Here is a 25,220-nt window from a genome sequence, read left to right as displayed (position 1 = left end):
CGCACCCGGACCCTGGACAGGCCGTGGTGAGAGCAGCCCAAGGATCGTGGCTGGGGACCATGTCTGGCTTCGTGGAGGAAGTCACATGGAGTGCCTTCTCCAAGAAGACGGCCAACGCCCTGCAGGCAGCCCGCTCCACTGCGCCCGTATCAGTCTGTACAAGTGCGGGATTTCATTTGGCAGATCCCCAAGGCAGGAGAGAAAAGAAGGAAAGCTAACCTAACTCCAGGCTCTCCATGGACACCAACACCTAGAAGTGTCTGACAGGAGGCATGCGTCCTTGGCCCCGATGAAGCTGCGGGCCATCCCTGCAGTCCTGGCTATGCAGCTGAGAGGCAGGCCTTGTGGATGCTCCGGGCACAGGTGTTGAGCAAGGTGGTAACCGAGTGCTTGTCTGGGAGCTGCGGCCGCTTGGAGGTCACACAGCGGTGCACTGACCTGAGGAAGGGGTTGGTGCCTGCAACAGAACAGTGGGCATGAGCCTGAGGCAGCCGGCGCTGCACCCACGCCCTGCACACCTGACAGTGCTCTGGGAAGTGGCAGACCCAGGACTGGCTGAAGCACCAGGAGGAGCCCTGCACGCTGCCTGCCTGGCCATCGGGCTCTCCTCCCAGAGCCTCGTCAGTGAAGAACTGAATCTGAATGGGATTTGGAGCCCAGGGCTTTGCCTCTGACAACCTTGGGGACCCAGCCCTGTCTCTGCTGTGTGCCAGCTCTGGGCTCAGGGACACTGACCCCTGTCAACATGACTCTCTTTGGAGCCACATCACCCAGATGGGGTCTTGTGTGCCCAAGCGACTGGTAGGACCTGTCAGCCCCGCTGAGCTCCCTAGTGGCCTCTGGGAGAAGTAGGGTCTGTCCTTGAGCCGTAGGCTTTCTCACCCCTCAGCCACTGAACACAGCCACCCTGGACAACTGACCTGACACAAGATGAAGGGGCAAAGGGACACAGAAGAAGAGCAGAGACCCCTATCTCTCAGGTGACCACTGGAAAACCCACTGCTGCCCGCGCAGGGGGAGTCAGAAGAGGGGAGGGAGGGGCCTGAGCTGGGAGGGGCTGGAGTGCACAGAGGCTGTCCCTGCAGTACTGGAAGCCTGGTGTTCCAGAATGACCCCTGCCTGCCCTGGGCCCCCAGACAGCTCCTCTGGGTCTGCCCACTGTATAGCCACTGCTGGTCCATCCACAGTGGACTCTGGGTAGGGTAGTGGGTGGGCACATGGTGGCACACTTGGGAGGTCCTTGTCATTTGCAACACACAAGGCTGTACCTGTGACCTGGACAAGCCCTGGCCTGCCCTGGCTCACAGCCCTGCTCCCGAACAGGACTCTTCACACCCCGGGAGGTTCTGGTGAGGCTTGCGGCAAAGCCTGGATGTCTCTCTGACTCTCGGATTTCCAAACCTGAAGCCAGAGTGACCTGCATAGAAGGGTGCCCAGAGGTCCTGCCTGCCACCTCCCTAAGGCCCCAGGCAAGCAGAGCCGCATCTGTGTTGGGGAGGTGAGGGTGAGTGGGCTCCGGGGGTGGGGGCAGAGGCATGGCCAGTCTGTCCTGGGCCCAGTGTATGTGAAGACAGAGCAGACAGCCTGCCGGCACGTGAACACAGGATGGGGTCTGGGCACTGTGCCCTCTGGCTTGGACAGCAGAGACCTGGGGCTGCGGTTGGAGGTTGCTTTCCTGCACCAGCCTGGCCCTCCTGGACACTCACCCAGCTTGCAGATCAGGCGGACGGTGCCATTGTTGCTGCAGTGAGAAGGGTCCAGGTTTATCATGCACCTGGGCTCCAGCCTGGCCACCAAGCCCTGGAGCACGCTGGGGATGCTCTGCTGCTCATCGTCCTCAAGCCTGTGCTTCCGGGTGCATACCACTGGGGCCTTGGGGAGGCACCATGGTGACCACACTGGGCACACATGGCCCAGGGCCAGGCAGCCACCCTCCGCGAAGCCCAGCCCAGCTGGATGTATGTGATGGGTGGGCTGTGGATGGCAGTCATGGTTGGAATGATTGTGCGGTACAGGGAATGGTTGAAGAGGGTGAGCGGATGTTGGCCAGGATGGCATCCAGGAGCAGCTGGCATAGGTACCGCTGTTTGGTCGGTGGCACCGGGGGCAGTGGGGGAGTGGGCTGGAGCAGGATGGGCATGGTCAGCAGCCCGGAACCTGAGGGTTCCCCATGTAGGGGGCTTTGCCACCCCAGGCCCGTCCTCACAGCCAGATTCCCGAGGCCTCTCTCTCAGCCTCCACCCTTGTGCAGACAATGTTGGCCGATCCTGGGTATAATCCCCACCCCCACAGCCTTGTCCGCCCCGGAGTCCCTGCCCCCTCTGGGCCGGGTGGCAGAGGCACCGATGGGGGCCGCAGACAGAGAGTGACTTCTCCCACGTTCCCACCCAGCACAGCAAACCTGGCCTGGAAAAGGCCTGGTGGGCAGGGTCTCAGGTCAGGCCCAGCCCCTACCCGGCCACCCTAACCTTGAAGGCCCCTCCCAGCAGTGCTCCCAGGAGCTCTTGGGGGAGCCCCAATTCTCCCAGGGATGCCCAGGATCCCACACTCACCACTGCCATGTCAGTTTTGAGTTTTTTTTTTTTTTTTTTGAGATGGAGTCTCACTCTGTCACCCAGGCTGGAGTGCAATGGTGCCATCTCAGCTCACTGCAAGCTCCACCTCCCGGGTTCACGCCATTCTCCTACCTCAGCCTCCCAAGTAGCTGGGACTACAGGCACCCGCCACCATGCCCGGCTAATTTTTTTTTTTTTTTTGTATTTTTAGTAGAGACGGGGTTTCACTGTGTTAGCCAGGATGGTCTCGATCTCCTGACCTCGTGATCTGCCCGCCTCGGCCTCCCATCGTGCTAGGATTACAGGCATGAGCCACTGCGCCCAGCCAATATTTTTAAATAAAAAATTACAAAGCTGTTTTTCTTAAAATGTTACAATAAAATTGTATCTGTGTGTAAAATATATCTATTTTACGTGTACCTGTGTGTGTGTGTGTGTGTGTGAGAGAGAGAGAGAGACAGAGACAGAGAGAGAGAGAGTTATGAATTAGGAAGCATATGTACCAAAACATTAGGAGTAGTTGAGTAATGAGATTATGAATGATTTGCACTTTCTTCTTTATACCTTATCAATCATCATCTCAAAATTTACAATCAGAATTCATTATAAGCTATTGTTTGTTTATTTATTTATTTATATTCACAGTGGTGTGATCTCAACTCACTGTAACCTCAGCCTCCCAGGGTCAAGCAATCCTCCCACCTGAGCCTCCGGAGTAGCTGGGACAAATCAAAGTTAAGTTTTCTTCAGTTTAAAATAACTTGTTATAATTATGTTGTTTAGCCTCATGGTAACTGGAAAACAAAAATCAATAATAGACACCCTAAAAATGAAAAGCAAGCAATTAAAACACACTACCAGAAAAAATTACCTCACTACAAATAGACAGGAAGGAAGGGAAGGAGGAAAGAAAAGAAAGAAAGAGAGAGATCAGAGAGAAGAGAAAGAGGAAGGAAGAGAGAAAGAACAAAAGAAAAAAGAGAGAATAGCAAAACAACCAGAAAACAAGTAACAAATGGCAGTAGTATGTTTTTAACCGTTAATAATAACCTTGAATATAAATGAATAAAATTCTCCAATTAAGACAGAGTGGCTGAATGGATTAAAAGACAAGACCCAATTATATACTGCCTACAAGAAACTCAGTTCACCTATAGACATACATAGACTGAAAGTGAAGACATGATAAATGATATCCCATACCAGTGGAAACAAAAAAAGCAGGAGTAGCTCTACTTAGATTATATAGACTTTCAGTCAAAAAAAGAAAAATATGAAGATAATTATATAATGAGAAAGAAGTAAACAGCAGCATAACAATTACAAGTGCATATGCAACCAGCACTCAAGCAACTAAATACAGTAGCAAATATTAACAGATCTTAAAGCATAGACTGCAATACAGTAACAGAATGCCTCAATGCTCCGCTATTATCAACACCCCACTATCTTCAACGGACAGATCATCCAGACAACAAAACATCATCAGTTAAACTGTACTCTATACCGAATAGACCTAACATTTACACAGCTTTCCATTCCACAACTGCACAATGCACATTCCACTGAATAGCATATGGATTATCCTCCACAACAGACTATGCGTTAGGCCAAAAAACAAGTCACAACACATTTTTAAAAACCGAAATCATGGCCGGGCGCGGTGGCTCATGCCTGTAATCCCAGCACTTTGAGAGGCCGGCGGGGGGCGGATCACAAGGTCAGGAGACAGAGATCACAGAGATCATCCTGGCTAACACAGTGAAACCCCGTCTCTACTAAAAATACAAAAATTAGCTGGGCGTGGCGGCGTGCGCCTGTAGTCCTAGCTGCTGGGGAGGCTGAGGCAGTAGAATGCCGTGAACCCGGGAGGTGGAGCTTGCAGTGAGCCAAGATCGCGCCACTGCACTCCAGCCTGGGCGACAGAGCAAGGCTCTGTCTCAAAAAAAAAAAAAAAAAAACAAAACCTGAAATCATATCAAGTATCTTTTCTGACCACAGTGGAATAGAACTAGAAATCAATAACCGGAGGAAAAACTGTACAAATATATGGAAATTAAAATACATGCTCATGAACAACCAATAAATGAAAAAAAGAAAATTAAAAATTTATTGAAAAAATAATAGAAACACAACATAACAAATCCTGTGGGATGCAGCAAAAGCAGTTGTAAGAGCAAAAGGGCATAGCTATAAACACCTACATCAGAGAAGTAGAAAGATCTCAAATAGCCAACCTGACAGTACACCTGAAGTAATGAGAAAAATGAGAAAAATAAAATGCTAAAATTAGTACCAAAAATATCATAAAGATTAGAGAAGAAATTTAAAAAATAGAAACAAAAAATACAAAAAGTCAATGGAACAAAGAGCTGGATTTTTTAGAAAAAAATCAAAACTGACAAGCTTTAACTAGACTAAGGAAAAGAAAAAGAAAAAATCATAGATGAAAAAAGACATTATAAGTGATAACACAGAAATATGAAGGATTGTAAGAGATTACTAAAAACACCTATATAAAAACAAGTTGGAAAATCTAGGAGAAGTGATAAATTTCTGGACACATAACAAATTCCCAAGATAGAATGATAAACAAAAAACCGGAACAGATCAATAATGAGTAATATAATTAAAGCAGTAATAAAAAGTCTTCTGTCAAACAAAAACACAAGAATCATGGTTTTACTGCTGAATTCTACCAAACATTTTTAAAAGAGCTAATACCAATTTTACTCAAAATATTCCCCAAAAAATGAAGAGAAAGGAAGTCTTCGAAACTTGTTCTATGAGGACAGCATGACCCTGGTACAAAAACCAGACCAGGAAACAACACAAAAAGAAAACCACGGGCATTTTAAATATCCCTGATGAACACAGATGCAAAAAAATTTTCAGCAAAATACTTGAAAATTGCACTTGACAACACAATAAAAAGATGATGTGCCATGATCAAGTGGGATTCATCCCAGGAATATGAGGATGATTTAATAAAACACAAATAAATAAATGTACGACATCACATTCAGCGAATCAGGAACAAAAACCATATAATCATTTCAGTAGATGCTGAAAAAAATAAAAATCAACATTCCTTCATGGCAAAAACTGAACAACATGAGTACAGAAGGAACATAGCGCAATAAAGGCCATATATGATAAACCCACAGCTAACATCATAATCAATGGGGAAAGGTTAAAACTCTTCCTCTAAGGCCTGGAACGAGTGTGGCTACTTTTACACCACTTTTATTCATCATAGTACTGGAAGTCCTAGGTAGCGCAATTAGACAAGAGAATGCAATAAAAGGCATCCAAATTGGAAAAAAGGAAGTCAAACTGTCTCTGTTTGCAGGTGACATGATCATATATATATACATAGAGAAAGAGAGAAACCTAAAGATTACACAAAATCACCTACTAGAAATAATTTAGTCAAGTTGCAAGATACAATATCAACATATAAAAATCAGTAGCACACCCATGCACCAATAGTGAAATACCTAAGAAAGAAATCAAGAAAGCTATTTCATTACCAAAAAAATTATATCTAGGGATAAACTTAACCAAAAAGACAAAAGATCCCAGAATGAAAACTATAAAACACAGATGAAAGCTATTAAAGCAGACACAAGTAAATGGAAAGATATCCCATGTCCATGCACTAGAAGAATATTGTTAAAATATCTATATCACCCAATGTGATCTACAGAGTCAATGCAATCCATGTGAAATTACAAAAGACATTCTTCATAGAAATAGAAAAAAAAATCCTAAAATTCACATGGAAACGCAAAATACCTCAGATAGACAAAAGAATCTAGAATAAAAAAAGCTGGAGGCATCACATCTGACTTCAAAACATACTACAAATCTGTAGTAAGCATGGTAATACCAAAACAGCATAATACTATCAAAAAAAGGGGCGGGGGAGAAACAGAGAAACGAAGGAATGACAGACATAGACAAGTGAAACAGAATAGAGAAATCAGAAATAAATTCACACATTTATGGTGTACTCATTTTTAACAAAGGCACCAAGAACACACATTCGGGAAGGACAATCTCTTCAATAAACTGCTAGGATAACTCAACACCCACATGTACAGGAATACATCTAGGCCGTTATCTTACCATATACAAAAATCTACTCAAAATAAAGATTTAAATGTAGGACCTGAAACTATAAAACTACTAGAGAAGAAAACATAGGATAAATCCTTCATGAAACTGGTTAGGACAAGGAATTTTCAAATAGACATCAAAAGCACAAGCAACAAAAGCAAAGATGTAATTACATTAAACTTGTCAAAAGCACAAGCAACAAAAGCAAAGATGTAATTACATAAAACTTAAAAGCTTCTGCAAAGCACAGGAAGAAATCAGTAGAACGAAGAAACAACCCAGAGAATGGAAGACAGTATTTGCAAACTATGCATCAGCCAAGGGGTTAATACACAAAATATATAAATAACTACTCAAAAGCAAAAATACAAATAATTTGATTTAAAAAAATCTACCCCAAATCTTTGTCTCCCACCATTATTTTCCCACCTTCTTTTCCCGACCGCCTTTGGCCTCCTCCCCCTCGCCACCTGTTTTCTTCCTCCATCTACCCCAAAACTTTTTCCCCACCATTTTTCCCCACCGTCATTTCGCAAAGCCTTCTCTACTCTCTCACTCACCACCCTTTTCCCCATCCACTTACCCACTTTCCCCACTGTTTTTTCCCACCGTCTTTTCCCTTTCTCCCTGGCCACCTTCTTTCCCCCCATCCCACTCTCATCACCCTCTTTTGCTCCTTCATCTAAGCAAAAACATTTTCTCCCGTCTTTTCCCAAACCCTTCTCCCCACTCCTGCTGCTCACCACTTTTTCGCCCTTCATCTACCAGAAAACTGTTTTCCTCATCGTCTTTTCCCCCGCTCCTCCTTGCCACCCTCTTTCCCTTCTCTACCCAAAAACATTTCACCATAGTCTTTTCGCAAAGCCTTCTCCCCACTCCTGCTCACCTCCCCCTTTTCCCCCTCCATCTACCCCCCAGAATATTCCCTACGGTCTTTTCACAGTCTTCCCCCCTTCCCACTCGTCCTCTTCTTTGCCCTATCCTGCTTGCTACTCTCTTTTTTGCCTTCCATCTACCCCAAACTATTTTCCCATTTTTTCCCCAACTCTCTTTCCCTGCTCCCTCTCGTCACCCTCTTTCCTCCTCCTCGTTACCCTCTTCCCCCCACCATCTACCCAAACCTTTTTACCCACTGTCTTTTCTTTCTCCACCGTCTTTCTTTCCTGCCCACTATCTTTTTGCAAAACCTTGTCTTCCTCCCGCTGGCTACTCTTTTCCCTTCCCCCACCTGTTACCCTCTTTTCCCCCTCTATCTACCCAAAACCTTTTCTCCCCACTGTCTTTTCACAAAACCTTCTCTCTCTACTGCTCAACGCTGTTTCTCCCCGCCACCACCCTCTCTTTCCTCCTCCCCTTGCCACCCTCTTTTCCTCCTCCATCTACCCATAAACATTTTACCCACCATCTTTCTGCAAAACCTTCCCTCCCTCCCGCTCCCCACCCCGTTTTTCTCCCTCCATCTACCCAAAAACTTTTTTTCCCACTATCTTTTCCCCACCGCCTTTTTGCAACACGCTCTCCTGCTCACTATCCTCTTTTCCCTTTGGTACTAACCACCCTCTTTACCCCCTCCATCTATCCCCAAACTCTTTTCCTCCTCTTACCGCTTCCGCCGCACTGCCGTCTCGGTCGCGGTTACCACCAGTCGCAGCGAGGCGAGCCACGGTGTAGCGGCTCCAGCCTCCAGCGTACGGCTGGTGATTACCCATTCCTGGTCCTCTAAGCCGGGCACTGAGCAGCTCCACAGGAAAATACGGGAACGTGGAAGAGCCTGACTTCCCTTCAGCAGCAGGCGTATACCGCGGTTATATACAGGAGGATTCCTGACTGCATGTTCTGATTGGATGAGAAAAACCCTCCAGGGTTACTTGGATTGGACTTTATTATCATGTTCTGATTGGATGAGAGCCAGTCTTAAGACAACCAATCACAGCATGAAAATAAAGTCCAATCAGAGTAGGCCTAGAGGTTTTTCTCTCATCCAATCAGAACATGTAGTCTGGGAACCACATGTGCCTAACCTCAGTACGTAAAGCATGCGGAGGTGGCGTCAGGTCATTTCAGGCTCTTCAGTGTGGGCGTTTGGTATCCGGCATGGCTGCTACCTGTTTCTGGCTGGAGCCTCGGACACTGGCTCACTGCAGTTGGTGGTGTAGACAGAGCGGTAGGAGGGCAGCCAGTAGCGGGAGCTTCTCCTGCCGGGCAGGAAGACGAGTAGAAGGGAGCGGCACCGAGGCATGCTGGAGGCTGGAGCCTGAGCCCCTGGGGCTCGCCTTGCTGTGGTTGGTGGTGACGTGGGACACTGCAGCTCGGCCAAAGTGGTAGAAATGTCCTGGTGTAGGTGAGTTATCCGGGGATGTACTGCCCGCCTGTGGGGGCAGGGGTTGGGTGTCCTATTGGGGCTCACTGCCCGAGGCTCCACTGCCTGTGTCAGGGGGCTGGTTGGGGGCACTCTCTGAGGTTGCATTGCTGGCGGTGGAGGGGGGCGGTTTTGGCTGGCTATCCGGGGCTACACTGCCCGTGGTGGCGGGGGTGGTGCAGGGGAGACAGGTTGTGTGCACTAACGTGTACTGCCGGTGGCGGGGGAGGGGTTAGGGGCGCTATTTTCTGCTGCACTGCCCGGGGCGGGGAGTGGTTTGGGTGGTTATTTGGAGCTACAATGCTGGCAGTGGGGGGTGGTTTAGGAGTGTTGTCGGGTGCTGCACTGCCCTTACTCAGGGTGCGCTATCAGGAGCTGCGCTACCTGTGGTGGGGTGGGGGCGGCGATTTTGAGGCACTGTCTTGTGCAGCAACACCTGTGGCTGGGTCAGGTTGTGGGCACTATCGGGTGCTACACTGCCTGTGGAGGGGGTGGTTGGGGGGGGGTATTGGGGTTACACTGCCTGCAACTGGCACAGGATGTGTTGGGTGTGCTGTCCTGGGGCTACACTGCCGGCGGCAGGGGTCAGGTTAGGGTTGCTACGGGGGCTATACTGCCAGTGGTGTTGGTCGGCTGCAGAGGTGGTGGGGACAGCAACAGCCATGGTCTCCTTGCTCCTTCGGGTGACTCTTCTCTTTTCCAGACTCTAGAGTTCTTGCTCGTGCAATCTTGAGCAGGGCAGGGCCCCCACACCCACTGCGGTTCTCTGGCCTGCACCTCCCACCCACACCCCATGCTCTGTGTTGGGGAGACCACCTGGGACTACCGGGTGGGGATTAGTGGGCATCGCGGGGGACTGTGGGAACAGGGCACTGTGGGTGGAGGTGTCAGGAACGGGAACCAGCAGTTGAGTGGGGAGGGCTGGCTGGGTCTGAGTTTCTCCTACTCCTGCTCCCCGAGGAGTGCAGCCCTGGTGGGCCCAGCAATTTCTGGCCAGTTGCACCTGGATGGGGGTGGTTTCAGCATAGGCACTCACACACACCCCAGTTCCTGGCCAGCTTTTGCCAGAAAGAGAGGCTGGACTTTGGCGGGTGGGTGTGAGTGCCTTAGCTGAAGCTGGTCCCTGCCACCCAGTGGCCAGTGTGACAAGGTGAGGCTCTAACGTTACCACTCCCTGCATCCCATTCTAGGCTTTTCTGGCTTTGCCCGTCTAGCTGCTCCAAGCCAGGCTGGAGGAGGAGGAGAAGGAATCACCTGTGGTACGCTGGAGCCTGCATGTGGCATGACTCTGCAGCTCGCCTCGTGTGATTGATGGCAACCACCGAGACTGCAGCTCGACAGGAGTGGTAGGAGGGTGCCCGCGGGGGCAAGGTGGTAGGAACCTTGTAGGGTGGGCTGCTGCATTGACGGCGACAGCAATTGTATTGGCATTGGTGCTAGTGGTGGTAGTGGCAGAAAGTCTGGGGACTGGGAAGGGGGAGTAGGAGCACTGCAGGGCCCAGTCCGACCTGGGGTGGGGAGGAACCTGCGGGTGCTGTACCATGGGCCTCGGTGGCAGTGGTGGAGGTGCACTTAGGGAAAGGAGTCCTCCCCCTTCTCTTGCAATCTCTGGAGGGTGCCCTCCTTCTGAGCCAGGCATGAGTGGCAGCATTGTCTCATTCTTGACAAAATTTAGGGGGTGACTGTGTGTGTGTGTGGCTTTTTTTTTTTTTTTTTTTTTTTGAGGCAGAGTCTCGCTCTTTTGCCCAGGCTGGAGTGCAGTGGTGCGATCTCGGCTCACTGCAAGCTCTGCTCCCTGGGTTCACACCATCCTCCTGCCTCAGCCTCCCTAGTAGCTGGGACTACAGGCGCCTGCCACCATGCCCAGCCAATTTTATTTTTGTATTTTTAGTAGAGATGGGGTTTCACAGTGTTAGCCAGGATGGTCTAGATCACCTGACCTCATGATCCGCCCACCTTGGCCTCCCAAAGTGCTAGGATTATAGGCGTGAGCCACCACTCCCAGCCATTTTTTCCTTCTTTTTTGTTGTGATGGTCTTGGACTTTTTCAAATTCTGTGAATTGGGGAGGGGATAAAAGGTGTCATAATAGGCCTTCTAATTCCTGCACCTGTTCTTTTTGCTTTTTCTAGTCTGTGTATTCTTCTCATCTTCTTGTTCCTCTTCATTTTCTTTTGCTGCTGCTTCTATTTCATGTTTCTATTCTTGTTTCTCCTCCTCTTTTTGTTTTCTTTATGCCAAGCAATGGCCTTAACAAACAACAAGCCAAAATTGTCACTGTGTTGTATTTTTAAAATAACTGGTCCTTTACTATGTTTTAGGGATGAGGAAAAAAATCAGTTGTATAATTAGTTACTTGAATAGCTATGCTTTCATGATTGTGTTAAACCACTTATGCCTAGTGTTGCATTATTGGAATGGTAAGCCTGAGGGAGTTAATTACATCCTACTGCTCAAGGTCATTAGAAGGTTTGATTTTTCACTCGTGCAAAAATTCAAAAAATTGCAGCCTCTGGCATAAATGGGCTAATGCGTTATAAGTAGTTATTCAGAGAATCAAAAAATGAAGCATCACATAAAAATATTGGTGGCAAACAGCCATTTCATCTCTCTCACATATTTGGAGCTATGCAAGAGTCACGGGGTAAGTTCTAATTTATGAGATTATTAAGTGAACTGTATTGCCTTCATTTTCTCTGCCACCATTTCCTTTGTTTTCTTTTCTTTTTTTTTTTTTTTTTTGAGATGGAGTTTTGCTCTTGTTGCCCAGGCTGGAGTGCAATGGGGCAATCTCGGCTCACTGCAACCTCCGCTTCCTGGGTTCAAGCAAGTCTCCTGCCTCAGACTCCCGAGTAACTGGGATTGCAGGCATGTGCCACCATGCCCAGCTAACTTTGTGTTTTTAATAGAGATGGGTTTTCTCTATGTTGGTCAGGCTGGTCTTGAACTCCCGACTTCAAGTGATCCACCTGTCTCAGCTTCCCAAAGTGCTGGGATTGGAGGTGTGAGCCACCACGCCTGGCTCTCTGCCACCATTTTCAAGAGTATTGTCATCTGCCTGAGCAAACCTGGTTCATCACCACCTCTTTGCAAGAGAAAAAGGAAGTGGGGAGAATTGTGTGTAATTTTTTTTTTTTTTTTGAGATGAAGTCTCGCTCTTGTCCCCCAGGCTGTAGTACGATGGCCCGATCTTGGCTCACTGCAACCCCTGCCTCCTGGGTGAAAGCAGTTCTCCTGCCTTGGCCCCCTGAGTAGCTGGGATTATAGGTGCCTACCACCACGCCCGGCTAATTTTTGTATTTTTAGTAGAGATGGGGTTTCACCATGTTGGCCAGGCTGGCCTAGAACACCTGACCTCAGGTGATCCACCCACCTCGGTCGGCTGTGTGTATTTTAAGGCAAAGATTCACAACCAAAAACAAGGCTTTATTAACTTTTGTATCTAAGAACCTGCAGTGTTGAGCCCTCTTTTATTCCTAGTATTACTACTTTTGGTGTGAACTTTTTATTTTTATTTTACTGATTCCTCTAGAAGTTTATGCATTTTCTTGACTGCTTTAAAGACAATCTATATTGTATCATTTTTCAAGCCCATAGAAATGTGTAAGGCCTATAATTTGAACACTTGTTATTTTTAAGGTTATAAGCATGTAATATACCGTTGATACATGGAAGAATATGTATAAATACCACTAGATAGGTTATATTGAAGAGATAATATCTAAATTTTTGTCCAGAGTTGATGGGGTGCAGTTTTGTAAGTGTGTTTCTCAATACATTGTGTCCATGTTTTAAAGCATATAGAAATTTGAATACTGTTTAACCTCATATAGTCCTTGTTTATAGGTTTAATATTTCTAAAGACTAAAGATGTCACAGCTCCCTTTAAGATTCAGTAATACTAATAAAACTTGAGATATACAGGGTTAGAGTCCAACAAATTCAAAGGAAAATTGTTAAATTATATAGCCGTAGAGCAGGAATGAAACCCAGGTTCTAAGTTCCAAGGGGGCCATGAGCTACCATACAGGTGCATCAGTGACTGGGCATAGAGTTGGCAAAATTATGTAAGAGAGTGAGCTGTGGATCCTAATTATGTGAACATGAATTTTTGAACTGCATGGTGCCTCAGTTTATCCATCATTACAGTGGGGACAGTAGTAAGTTTTTCTTTTTCTGCTCAGTTGTCTGAATTATTACCCCAGTCTCTCGTTGCCACTCTTGATGCCCACATGAGAGGATCTAAGGTAATTTCTGACAACCTGGGACTCCTTAAGGAAAAACAGAAGGTTCCACAAACCCCATTTTAGGAAGAAACCTCTGTTTTCCTCATGGAACCCCAAGAACTTTAAGCAGACAGGTCCCTCTCAAAAATCTAAGGCTCTCCTCTGTTTTGCCTTGCGTTGTCTGATCTTTTTGGTTTGGATGGGCATCAGAAATTAGTAGGGGAGAGAGATCTAAAGAAAATTGTGGATATGAAGATGTATTTATTGTAAGAAATGTTATGAAGGAAAGAAATGTTATATGAGAGAGAATCTTATATGGCAAATTGTTGTCCTAAATTAGAATGACTAATTACGAAAGAGGGAAATACAGGACAGGTCAGATAAATTTAATCATGTCATAGATAGTCTGTGGAAGTTGTGTTATGGTTCATAAAGTGGGAAAGAAAAACTGAACAACTGCTAGATCTTTTCTTGTCTAGAAGTGTTGTGTATGTGATGTATATATAATGGCTCAGCTTAAAAGAAAATGAAAGCTCTTAAATATTTTGTAGGAAAAATAGAAGCTCTAATGCCTTTTATTTCATGTGACTTCAGTAATCTTTGGGAAATAAAGATGGTGTTAAAATCAGTGGTAAAATAAAAATATCTTCAAAATTTATCCATTTGGTCTAATTTAAGTCAGAGGTTAAGTTTTAGAAGTGCTTTAATGTCATAAATTGATGCTTTGACTTTGGAAAATAGTTTTGTTTACCTGGTTTGGAGCCGTTAGATTTCTAGGTAAGGTCTCCGGACAGGTGGAGTTAGCCATGTCTCCTAGCTATGCTGGAAGGAGTCAGATTTTATCTGCAGTTCTGTCTTGTATCCTAGACTCTGCACCTGGTATGCGATTAAAACTTACTGCTGCTGCTAATCTCTGGGTTCCATTTAAAATCCTTCCATCACATAAATACTATCCCCTGTACTAAATTTTTCCACAATTAAATACTTAGAATCATTTTTGCTGACTTGACCCAACCATTAGTGATATATTTTAAAAATGCTTATAATGTGTCACAATGTATTTAGCAAATGTAGGGAATGACATTTTTACTTTCGTCAGCATTTACGTAGCATTTATGTAGCAATGCTCTCAAGTATTTTTAATCATTTAAACGTTAAATAATAGATATGTTTTTGATTCCTTTTTTTCTATGTAAATAAATATAATTATGAGATATTTAGTCAATAGTATCAATTGCATATGTCACTTACAGAATATACAATGAAGTTAGGATTATTTTTATACACTACATCATATTTACTTGTTGGCTTTACAATAACTTAGAAATAATATTCTGGATTAACTGTGTGACTCATGAGGGAGTTTGTGCAATTATAGTCTTTACAAATTTTTACTAGATTTTTCAAGACTTATGCTAGAACTTTGAGAACAAGGTAATAAATAAGCATATCTGTTAATATCACCTTTGGTCAACTCTTGGCTAGACCCAGTGATAATGTAGGAATTAACATAATTTTTCTACTAAAGGTGTTGGATTTGTTCTGAGAGACCACAGTTCAAAGTCATTGACAAAGTTTAAAAATTGTTAGATTAAAACCTTTTAGTGTGTTTGAAATTGTTTTGTAGAAAAATATCCTGGTTTGCATTGATAGGTTTTTTTTTAAATAACAACTAGACCAAGAGAAAGGGAGAGTAGTGATAAATGTCCATGTTTTCGAGTTGAAAAGTAACAATCAGTATATTACAACAGATGGATTTGATGTCAAATTACAAATGCTGAGAACGTTATATGTAACTGACTTGCCAGAGTAATTATACAAGGCAAAGAAAGGAAAGGCATCTAAATAGGAAGGGAAGGGGTGAGATTGTCTGTGTTTTAGACTCCACAAAAAACCCATTACAGCTGATAAACACTATATTCAATAAAGTTGAGAGTTACAAAATTAACATTGGTTTCTATACACTAATGACAAACTATTATCTGAAAAATAAGGTAATTCCATTTATAATAGCAACAAAATAAATATATAAGTAAATCAAAGAGCAAGGAGTAATTTTAATGAAGGATGTGAATGATTTGTATACTGAAAATTATAGCACATTGATGAAAAAAATTGAAAGTGACAAATAGAAAAAGTCCTATATTTATCAATTGAAAAAATTAATATTGTCAAAATTTCAATGCTACTCAAAGCATTCTACAGATTAAATGCAACCGCTATCAAATTCCAATGTCATTCTTCACAGAAATAGAAAAATTAGTCCTAAAATCTGAATGGAACCACAAAAGATGCTGAAAAACCAAAGCAATCTTTAGCAAAAAGAACAAACCTGGAGGCATCAGACTACCTAATCTTTGACAAAGCAAACAAGAAAATGGGAAAGGACACCCTATTCAACATATGGTGCTGGCATATTGGCAAGCCACATGCAGGAAAATGAAGCCGTTCTTCAAAGGTTAAATACAGAATTACCACATGACTCAGTAAATTCACTCCTATGTATACACCAAAAATAAATGAAAACAAATGCCTTACACATAAAAGTATTTATAGCAACAAAAAGTAGGAAACAACAGAAATGTCCATGAATTTTGGAGTGGATTAATAAAATGTGGTCTGTCCATAAAATAAAATATTACTTGGCAATGAAAAAGAAAAACAATACATGCTCCAAAAAGGATGAACATTGAAAACATGATAAATGAAAGTAGTAAGTCACACGTAACTATATTATTATGATTCCGCTTACATGAAATGTCCAGAATAGGCAAATCCTTCCAGAATAGGCAAATTCTTAGGAAGTAGATGGATGATTGCCTAGGGCTGGGAGGGGTTTAAAGGAAGAATGGGGAAAATAGGGAAAGATTGCTAATGGGTGCAAAGTTTCTTTTAAGGAGCATAAAAATGTTCTAAAATCGTGGTGATTGTTTAACTAGTTAATACACTTAAAAAAACTGAATTTTATACTTTAAATGAGTGAATTAAATAATATATAAATTATATCTCAATGAACCTGTGAAAAAAGTTAAAAAATATGTGGTATGCGTAAACAAAAAGTTCTTCATTTTATTTCCTAGGGTTTTGGGGAAAAGGTGGTGTTTGATTGTATGAGTAAGTTCTTTAGAGGTGATTCAGGAGATTTTGGTGCACCCAACACCTGTGCAGTATACACTGTATACACTGCACCGGGGCAGGAGCTGGCTGCAATCCTGTGGCCCCAAATGCCCCCTTGCTGATGGCCTCGTGTTCTGGGTGCGGAGCAAAGAGGAGCAGGTGTCGAAGGCACCTCAGGCAGGCCCTGGGCTCGGTGGGCGTCTTGTGCTCCGCGATTTTGAGGCCATTTGCAGCCAGCTCCATCAGCCCGAGCTCCCAGCTGCAGCTCCTGCCATGCACAACAGCACCGCCAGGAGTGTCCTGGGGGCTTTCTTCAGAGGAGGCTGTCAGCATCCTCAAGTTCCAGACGCTTAGCCCCAGTCCTCCTTTAAGAGGCTTTTTTTTTTTTTCACCAGAGGCTTCTCAGTGGCTTGAAAGCTCAGCTGACTCCCACGAAGTTTGCCGGAACTCAAGGCTGTCAGTGACATTCGTGGCGCCAAGACTTAAGCAGGCGGGTTGCATGCATCGGCCAGTGTCTGTGCCACGTGCACTGACGCCACCTGAGATGCGCACGCCGCACGCGCACGCCGCACGCGCACGCCGCACGCGCGGCAGCAGCTTGGCTGGCTTGTAACGGCTTGCACGCGCACGCCGCACGCGCATAACGGTTTGGCCGGCCTGTAACGGCTTGCACGCGCATGCTGCACGCGCGTTAACGGCTTGGCTGGCCTGTAGCGGCTTGGCTTGGCTTTGCGTTCTTGGCTTGGCTTGGCGTTGGTCGCTTGGATTGACGTTTCCTCCTTGGATTGACGTTTTCTCTCTCGTGTTCCTTTGCTGGGCTTGACCTTTTCTCTGCTGGGTTTGGCATTCCCTTGGGTGGGCTGGGTGTTTTCTTGGGGGCGGGGGTTGGCCCTTTCTGGGGTGGGCGTGGGGTCGCCCAGGGGGGGCGTGGGCTTTCCTCGGGTGGGTGTGGGTTTTCCCTGGGTGGGGTGGGCTGGGCTGGAATCCCCTGCTGGGGTTGGCAGGTTTTGGCTGGGATTGACTTTTCTCTTCAAACAGATTGGAAACCCAGAGTTACCTGCTAGTTGGTGAAACTGGTTGGTAGACGCGATCTGTTGGCTACTACTGGCTTCTGGCTGTTAAAAGCACATGGTGGCTGAGGTTGATTCCATGCCGGCTGCCTCTTCTGTGAAGAAGCCATTTGGTCTCAGGAGCAAGATGGGCAAGTGGTGCTGCCATTGCTTCCCCTGCTGCAGGGAGAGCGGCAAGAGCAACGTGGGCACTTCTGGAGACCACGACGACTCTGCTATGAAGACACTCAGAAGCAAGATGGGCAAGTGGTGCCGCCACTGCTTCCCCTGCTGCAGGGGGAGCGGCAAGAGCAACGTGGGCGCTTCTGGAGACCACGACGACTCTGCTGTGAAGACACTCAGGAGCCAGATGGGCAAGTGGTGCCGCCACTGCTTCCCCTGCTGCAGGGGGAGCGGCAAGAGCAACGTGGGCGCTTCTGGAGACCACGACGACTCTGCTATGAAGACACTCAGGAACAAGATGGGCAAGTGGTGCTGCCACTGCTTCCCCTGCTGCAGGGGGAGCGGCAAGAGCAAGGTGGGCGCTTGGGGAGACTATGATGACAGCGCCTTCATGGAGCCCAGGTACCACGTCCATGGAGAAGATCTGGACAAGCTCCACAGAGCTGCCTGGTGGGGTAAAGTCCCCAGAAAGGATCTGATCGTCATGCTCAGGGACACTGACGTGAACAAGAAGGACAAGCAAAAGAGGTAACCAGGCCTGGGCTGGGAGGAGGTGGGACGTGGGGGGATGATGGGGACATACCCTCCTGGCGGGGGAGGAGGGGGACCTGGCTTTCTCGCCTCCGCAGGCCTCACACCACCCTGGATGTGGAAACCTCAGAGAGGTCAGGGTACAGGGCCCTTTATGAACAGCAACACAAAAACAAAACTTTAGCTGATTTCCAATCATAATTTCCCTCATAGAACAATAATAGACTGTTTTAAAGTGATTTAACTTGCAAAATTAATTAAGTCAATGTAGCAGATTATTTTTAATCTACAGATTTTAAAACAATGTTCTATACATTATAGAAAAGTGTATATTGAGAACTAAGAACGAAGCCCCATAACACATCAACTTCAGGGCTAAATATTCTTCAAATAAAATCCAGTATGGATTTTATATCAATGTACAGTATGTAAATATGTTCTTTACTGAGGAACCTTAGAAGGAAACTGAAATGGGAAGATGGTTCCTGTGCTTGAATAGGAAGATTGAATTTTCTTAAGATGTGAGCTTTTTGGCTGGGCGCGGTGGCTCACGCCTGTAATGCCAGCACTTTGGGAGGCGGGCGGATCACGAGGTCAGGAGATTGAGACCATCCTGGCTAACACGGTGAAACCCCGTCTCTACTAAAAAATATGAAAAAAATTAGCTGGGCGCAGTGGTAGACGCCTGTAGTCCCAGCTACTCAGGAGGCTGAGGCAGGAGAATGGCGTGAACCCGGGAGGTGGAGCTTGCAGTGAGCCAAGATAGCGCCACCGCACTCCAGCCTGGGAGACAGAGCGAGACTCCGTTTCAAAAAAAAAAAAAAAAAAAAAGATGGGAGCTTTTTCTATTTATCACTTTTACCTAAGCCAAATAAAAATAGCAAAGTTTTAGCGTTTTTAAATTACACATGCTGTCTTTTATTATTGTGATAAATTAATTTTTTGTAACAGAATGGAAAAAGGCTGCTTTTCCAGATATCAAAATGTGCATGTTATTTATTTCCACAAATTGTTTACTAACAGCTGAAAAGACATCAATGAATACAACAGAATAGGAAATTTAGAAATACCCAAATATATGTAAGAATTTAGCGCTTGATAATGGTGTTGTTTTTTATTATTTGAAAAAGATGGATTGTTCACAATTCATGTTTGGAGAAAACTAGCTAGATTTTTATGTCACAAAAATAAGAGTATAGATTAAAAATTTTAAATATACAAAAAGAGAAACATACCAGAAGAGAAACATACAAATGCCTATTTATATATGCAGATATATATTTATATATATACTTTTTTTTTGATGGAGTCTGACTCTGCTGTCCCAGCTGGAGTGCAGTGGTGCGATCTCGGCTCACTGCAACCTCTGCCTCCTAGGTTCAAGCAATTCTCTGCTTCAGCCTACTGAGTAGCTGGGATTACAGGCGCCTGCCACCACGCCTGGCTAATTGCTTTGTATTTTTAGTAGAGATGGGGTTTCACCATCTTGGCCAGGTAGGTCTTGAACTCCTGTCCTCATGATCCACCCACCTTGGCCTCCCCAAGTGCTGGGGTTACAGGCGTGAGCCACTGTGCCTGGCCTGTATTTGCAGACATAATAAAATAAGCTCATTTTAAAATTGGGCAAAGTACTTTTTTTGCATATCTACCAGTGACCTATGCACATAGGAAAAGATAGCGTTCCTGGTAGAAGAAGGAATTTAAGTTAGAAGAGGAATGAAATACTGTTTTCTATTTAAGTTAGAAGAGGAATGAAAGGCCGGGTACAGTGGCTTACGCCTGTTACCCCAGCACTTTAGGAGGCTGAGGCAGGTGGATCATGAAGTCAGGAGTTTGAGACCAGCCTGGCCAGTGTGGTGAAATCCCATCTCTACTAAAAATACAAAAAATTAGCTGGGCATGGTGGCACACACCTGTAATCCCAGCTACTCAGGAGGCTGAAGCAAGAGAATTGCTTGAACCAGGGAGGTGGAGGTTGCAGTGAGCTGAGATCGTGCCACTACATTCCAGCCTGGGTGATAGAGTGAGACTCCATCTCAAAAAAAAAAAAGAAAAAAAAAAAAAGGAATGAAATACTGTTTTCTATTCACAAAGTTTGTGAGGATGAAGAACAGTGGTACTTATGTAGTCATTTAAAGTTTAAATTGCTACAGCTTTTCAAACAGACACTTTAGTGGTAAGAATCACATTTAAAAAATGTTATGCTTTTTACTCATCAATTCCATTATACTGAAATATCTTTACCAAATAGAGGTCTGTTTTTCTTAGTATTGATTAAAATAGCAGTGTATTTAGAAGAACCCATATAAGATTTCATGGACAAATTTCAGTGCATCCATAGGATGGACTAATATGTAATTATTGAGGTTGTCAGTAGATACAGAGATATGTCGACATGCAAAGATGTACTTTGCTATAACAAGTGAGAAAAAAATCAGTTGGTTACACATATACATGAACAGAATCTGCTCGTGTTAGCTGAAAATATGTAGAAAATATAATCAAACTTGTTTCTGGGGATTTGTAAGTGAAGTTTTTCCCTTTCTCTTACCTGTGATTTCTGCAATGAACATCTGAGGTTTTAGTTAAGGTTCATTAGTAATGCAATAATCCTTGGGAAGAGAAGGAATATGCTTCTTGCATAGATGCAAATAATTTCTCACATTCTATTATTTATTTTTCTGTCTGTTGTTGGCTATCTTCCGTGAACTTTTACCCTCTTCAGAAGTAGAGGGATTGTGTTTACCTGTTCCTGTAGATTTTATTGTATATACATTTTATTACATAATTATCTTTTCACTATATATAAACATGTAAAAAGTATGAATTAATCATTTTAGTTGTTATATATTTATGAAAATTAAAATAGCAAATATAAATGATTATTACTATTGCAAATGTATTGCACTACTCTATAGGAGTTTTCTTTAAAAATATTGAACTCCCAAGCTGTGTTCATCCATTCTTTCAATCCATTTAGTCATCAGACATAAGCCAGACACCTATTATGTGGCAGGCGTATTCTACTATCTCTCAAGATCCTTCCATCTTTGAAAACTTCATGTTTATCTGCTGGGCGTGAGCAAGCTGAGAGATTTAAAATTGTGGCATTAGGACTTAATCTCAATTGGAGCTTTTCCTCCCTCCTTTCAAACAGAAGCATTTCTGAAGGTAGAAAATAGTAAAAGACAACCCTTAACTGCCCTTTTGAAAATTTAGAGGTCTTGGATAAAGACTGTTTTAGTTGTTTTAAGAACTAAAATGTGGTACATAAACAGCATGGAATACTATGCAGCCATAAAAGAAGGAACGAGAGCATGTCCTTTGCAGGGACATGGATGGTGTTGAAAGCCATTATCCTTAGCACACTAACATAGGAAGAGAAAACCAAATACTGCATGTTCTTACTTATAGGTGGGAGCTAAATGGTGAGAACACACAGATACCTAGAGGGAAGCAACACACACTGGGGCCTATCAGAGGGTGGAGGGTGGGAGGAGGGAAAGAAGCAGGAAATAGAATGAATGGGTACTGGGCTTGACACCTGGGTAATAATCTGTACAACCAACCCCTTTGGCGCACGTTTACCTATGTAACAAACCTGCACATCTGGCACATGTACCCCTGAATGTAAAAGTTGAAAAAAGCTCCACAAATCGTTTCATAATTCTGTTTTAAAAAGAGAAAATTTATAACAGTCTTAAATCCTAATATGAATGATTGGAAATACCTGATGTAGATATATTGTATAAATCTAAGTATTGAAAAAAATGAGCCCATGCTATTCATTTGAATTCCAAGTTTTCTTTGGCTTAAAGTTTATTGAAAACCAAAGTAAGAATTGGTTTATTTTAGAAATTTATTTTTGTTTTCGCCTCAGCTTTCTTATTCCATAGTTCTTTTAAGAACTAAAATTTATCTAAATGCTGGTCATCTGACTGGAACCGCCCCGGACCTGTTGTAAGGCACCAGGGATTGTATGATGCCCCATTATTTTATGCCTCAATAAGAGAATTATTTAAATGCCGCCAATTATAGCAAATCATGAATTGTAAGTGGTATTTCAGTGGAGACAACATGGAGACAATGATCATCTTAGAATCACTAAAATACAATGTTAGCTGTAATATTTAAAACACACCTCAAAGTGTAGGTATAATTGTATCATCTCAGTTAATTCAAATGTTGTCTTTAGTGGTATCAGTAAAAATTATAATATCTAACAATTATTGAGCTGTTATTTGTGTTAGGAACTATTCTATATCTTTTGTGCAGAGTCTCATTTAAGCATTAGAGTGGTTTCCTGTGAGAAAGCTACTATTTTCATTCCTATTTTATTGATGAGGAAACTGAGACCCCAAAAGGCTAAGCAACAGCCAGGAAGTGACAGAGCTTCAAGTAGGATTCCAGCCCACGTTGAATGTCATCCAAGGGCTATGCTCTTTGTATTCATATAGGCTGCCCTTTCATTAATACAGCGAGCAATGAGAGATAATAAATAGTGTGCTTTTTTCATGGGAAAGTTAAATGTTTGTTTTGAAGGCAGAGTAATAGCAGGCTATTCAGTGTTTGCAATTACATGAGTCATTGCTATGGCTGTAGCTAGTGCACTACAATTTCCTAAAAAGTCTTCTCACTCTCATAGGACTGCTCTACATCTGGCCTCTGCCAATGGGAATTCAGAAGTAGTAAAACTCCTGCTGGACAGACGATGTCAACTTAATGTCCTCGACAACAAAAAGAGGACAGCTCTGATAAAGGTACGCAGTAGCCAACTATATCAGTGTGAGGTGGGTTTGATTTCAATACATAGCATAAAAATGAGTTTTCTCCTTTAAATATAACTAGGTGGTGAAAGCTGTGGAATGTTATTTTGAATTCCTAGGATTTGTAATTTGTTTTTGGTCTAATACTGACAGGCCGTACAATGCCAGGAAGATGAATGTGCGTTAATGTTGCTGGAACATGGCACTGATCCAAATATTCCAGATGAGTATGGAAATACCACTCTACACTACGCTATCTACAATGAAGATAAATTAATGGCCAAAGCACTGCTCTTATACGGTGCTGATATCGAATCAAAAAACAAGGTATAGATCTACCAATTTTATCTTCAAAATACTGAAAAGCATTCATTTTTAACACTGACCTGTGTAAGGGCCAGACTTCCATATTTGGAAGCTCAAGCATAACCTGAATGAAAATATTTTGAAATGACGTAATTATCTAAGACTTCATTTTAAATATTGTTACTTGCAAAGAAGCATTAGAGGGTACAGTTTTTTTTTCAATGCACTCGTGGTAAATACTTTTTTTGAAAACACTGAATTTGTAAAAGATAATACTATTTTTAAATTTTTCCCTCCTAGGATTTTTTCCCCCTAATGAATGTAAAATGGCAAAATTTGCTCCGAAATAGGTTTTACATGAAAACTCCAAGAAAACTTAAACGTGTTTCAGTGAATAGAGATCCTGCTCCTTTGGCAAGTTTCTAAAAAACAGTAATAGATACGAGGTGATGTGCCTGTCAGTGGCAACGCTTAAGATATTTCTGATTGCTCATGAGCCAGAAGTGGAAAGCGAAAAAGAGAGCAATCAGAAATATCAAGGCCAATTTGGAAATTAGGTAATAGAGGGAAAAGACCATGAAGAGGTTGTGTGTGTGTGTGTGTTGTTGTTGTTGATTGATTTGTTACCTTTGTATGGTGAGACAAGGTTCTCTTCAATTTTAGAGAATGACAGTTTTCAGTTTGGGAGAGGGAGTTAGTGGGTTGTAAACTGAATAGAGATCAATTTTAGGAGGCCTCTGAGGAACCAGATTGGCAGTGAATAGGTGGTAATGTAAGGGGAAACCCTTGAGCAGAGGGAATATCAAGTAATTAACTGACTTAGTATCCTATTCTGGTAGAAATGGCCAATTAGAGTCTCAGCTCTGCTTTCAAATCTAGAGTGTCTGGATGGGAAGGTGGAAGATAAATAAGTAACAAGATCAAGTTGGATTTTGAGTTTACTAGACCCTGTTCTCTTACCGGGGAAAATCATGTGATATTTTCAGCAAATGGGTCTCTCTCCTACTCCTTACTCTTTTTGGCCAAATCTTCAAATGAGAAAGGGAATTGGTCATATGGGTGAGAAATGAGACTGAAGTAATTGTCTGTTGTACTAGCTTTCAGCTAGAATTGTGCATCCCAGTAACCTGAGGAAAATTTTTAAATAATCAACAAGTCTAGGCTTTTTCTGAATATTTTGATACAGTAAGTCTAATAAAGCCTGAATATGTATATATGAAAATGTTTCGTTGAAGCCAGGCATGGTGGTACGTGGCTGTAGTCCCAGCTGCTAGGGAGGCTGAGGTGGGAGGATTGCTTGAGCTCAGGAGTTTGAGTCTAGCCTGGTCAACATAATGAGACCCTGTCTCTAACAACAACAACAACAATAGTTTTCTCAAAATCTGGAAACACTCCTGCTTAAGAACCACTGAATACATAAATGTAATATGTAAATTCTTATGTCTCAGAAACTTAAGGTATCTCTACAAGAGTTGGAGTTGGATATGTGCTTATTTCTTTAAATCTTTCCTTTCCAATAACATTAATCTGACTTTTTTTTTTTTTTTTTTGAGATGGGGTCTCACTCTGTTTCCCAGGCTGGAGTGCAGTGGTGTGATCACAGCTCCCTGCAGCCTCGACCTCCCCAAGCTCAGATGGTCCTCCAACCTCAGTTTTTTGTTTTTTTATTTTTCAGTAGAGATGAGGTTTTTGCTATGTTTCTCAGGCTGATCTTGAACTCCTGGGCTCAAGCGATTCACCCACCTCAGCCTCCCAAAATGCTAGGATTACAGGTGTGAGCCACCATTCCTGGCCTAGTCTGACTTTTATCTCTGTGACTGAGACATTAAAATGAATATTATTGGTAGTATGTATCAGCTTACAAAATAATACCTTTTCCTTCCTACCATCAGTTATTCACTGCCATTCAGAAGGTCTTTAGAAATTTGCTGTGAGTAGTCTTTCAATAAGTAGAGGATGGCCCTCTCAGGATTTTGTGTCTCTTTGTTCAGTCATTCAAGTGCTTAG

At 43.6% G+C, this 25,220-nt stretch overlaps 1 protein-coding gene and 1 pseudogene across 2 annotated transcripts in view; one reads left to right on the top strand and one right to left on the bottom strand.

Annotated features, from left to right (window-relative positions):
• Positions 1-247: 247 nt before the first annotated feature.
• On the bottom strand, positions 248-9,700 carry LOC739293 (uncharacterized; annotated as a pseudogene).
• LOC129143391 (POTE ankyrin domain family member E) overlaps positions 8,657-25,220 on the top strand; it is a 55,236-nt gene continuing 38,672 nt past the window's right edge. Inside the window, exons 1-5 of one of the 2 annotated variants that reach the window (XM_054679714.2) lie at positions 8,657-9,018; positions 10,227-10,382; positions 17,614-18,138; positions 22,787-22,901; positions 23,061-23,234. In XM_054679714.2, the coding sequence (XP_054535689.1) occupies positions 10,348-10,382; positions 17,614-18,138; positions 22,787-22,901; positions 23,061-23,234 (849 nt within the window). In that variant the 5' untranslated portion in view covers positions 8,657-9,018; positions 10,227-10,347. Of the gene's footprint in view, positions 9,019-10,226; positions 10,383-15,344; positions 18,139-22,786; positions 22,902-23,060; positions 23,235-25,220 lie in introns of those variants that run through there. The other variant, XM_054679713.2, reaches the window with a different exon arrangement.

The sequence above is a fragment of the Pan troglodytes genome, chromosome 13, assembly GCF_028858775.2.
Source record: "Pan troglodytes isolate AG18354 chromosome 13, NHGRI_mPanTro3-v2.0_pri, whole genome shotgun sequence".
Taxonomy (NCBI): domain Eukaryota; kingdom Metazoa; phylum Chordata; class Mammalia; order Primates; family Hominidae; genus Pan; species Pan troglodytes.
Note: the sequence above shows the minus strand (reverse complement) of the source record. Positions and strands in the feature narration are given on the sequence as shown.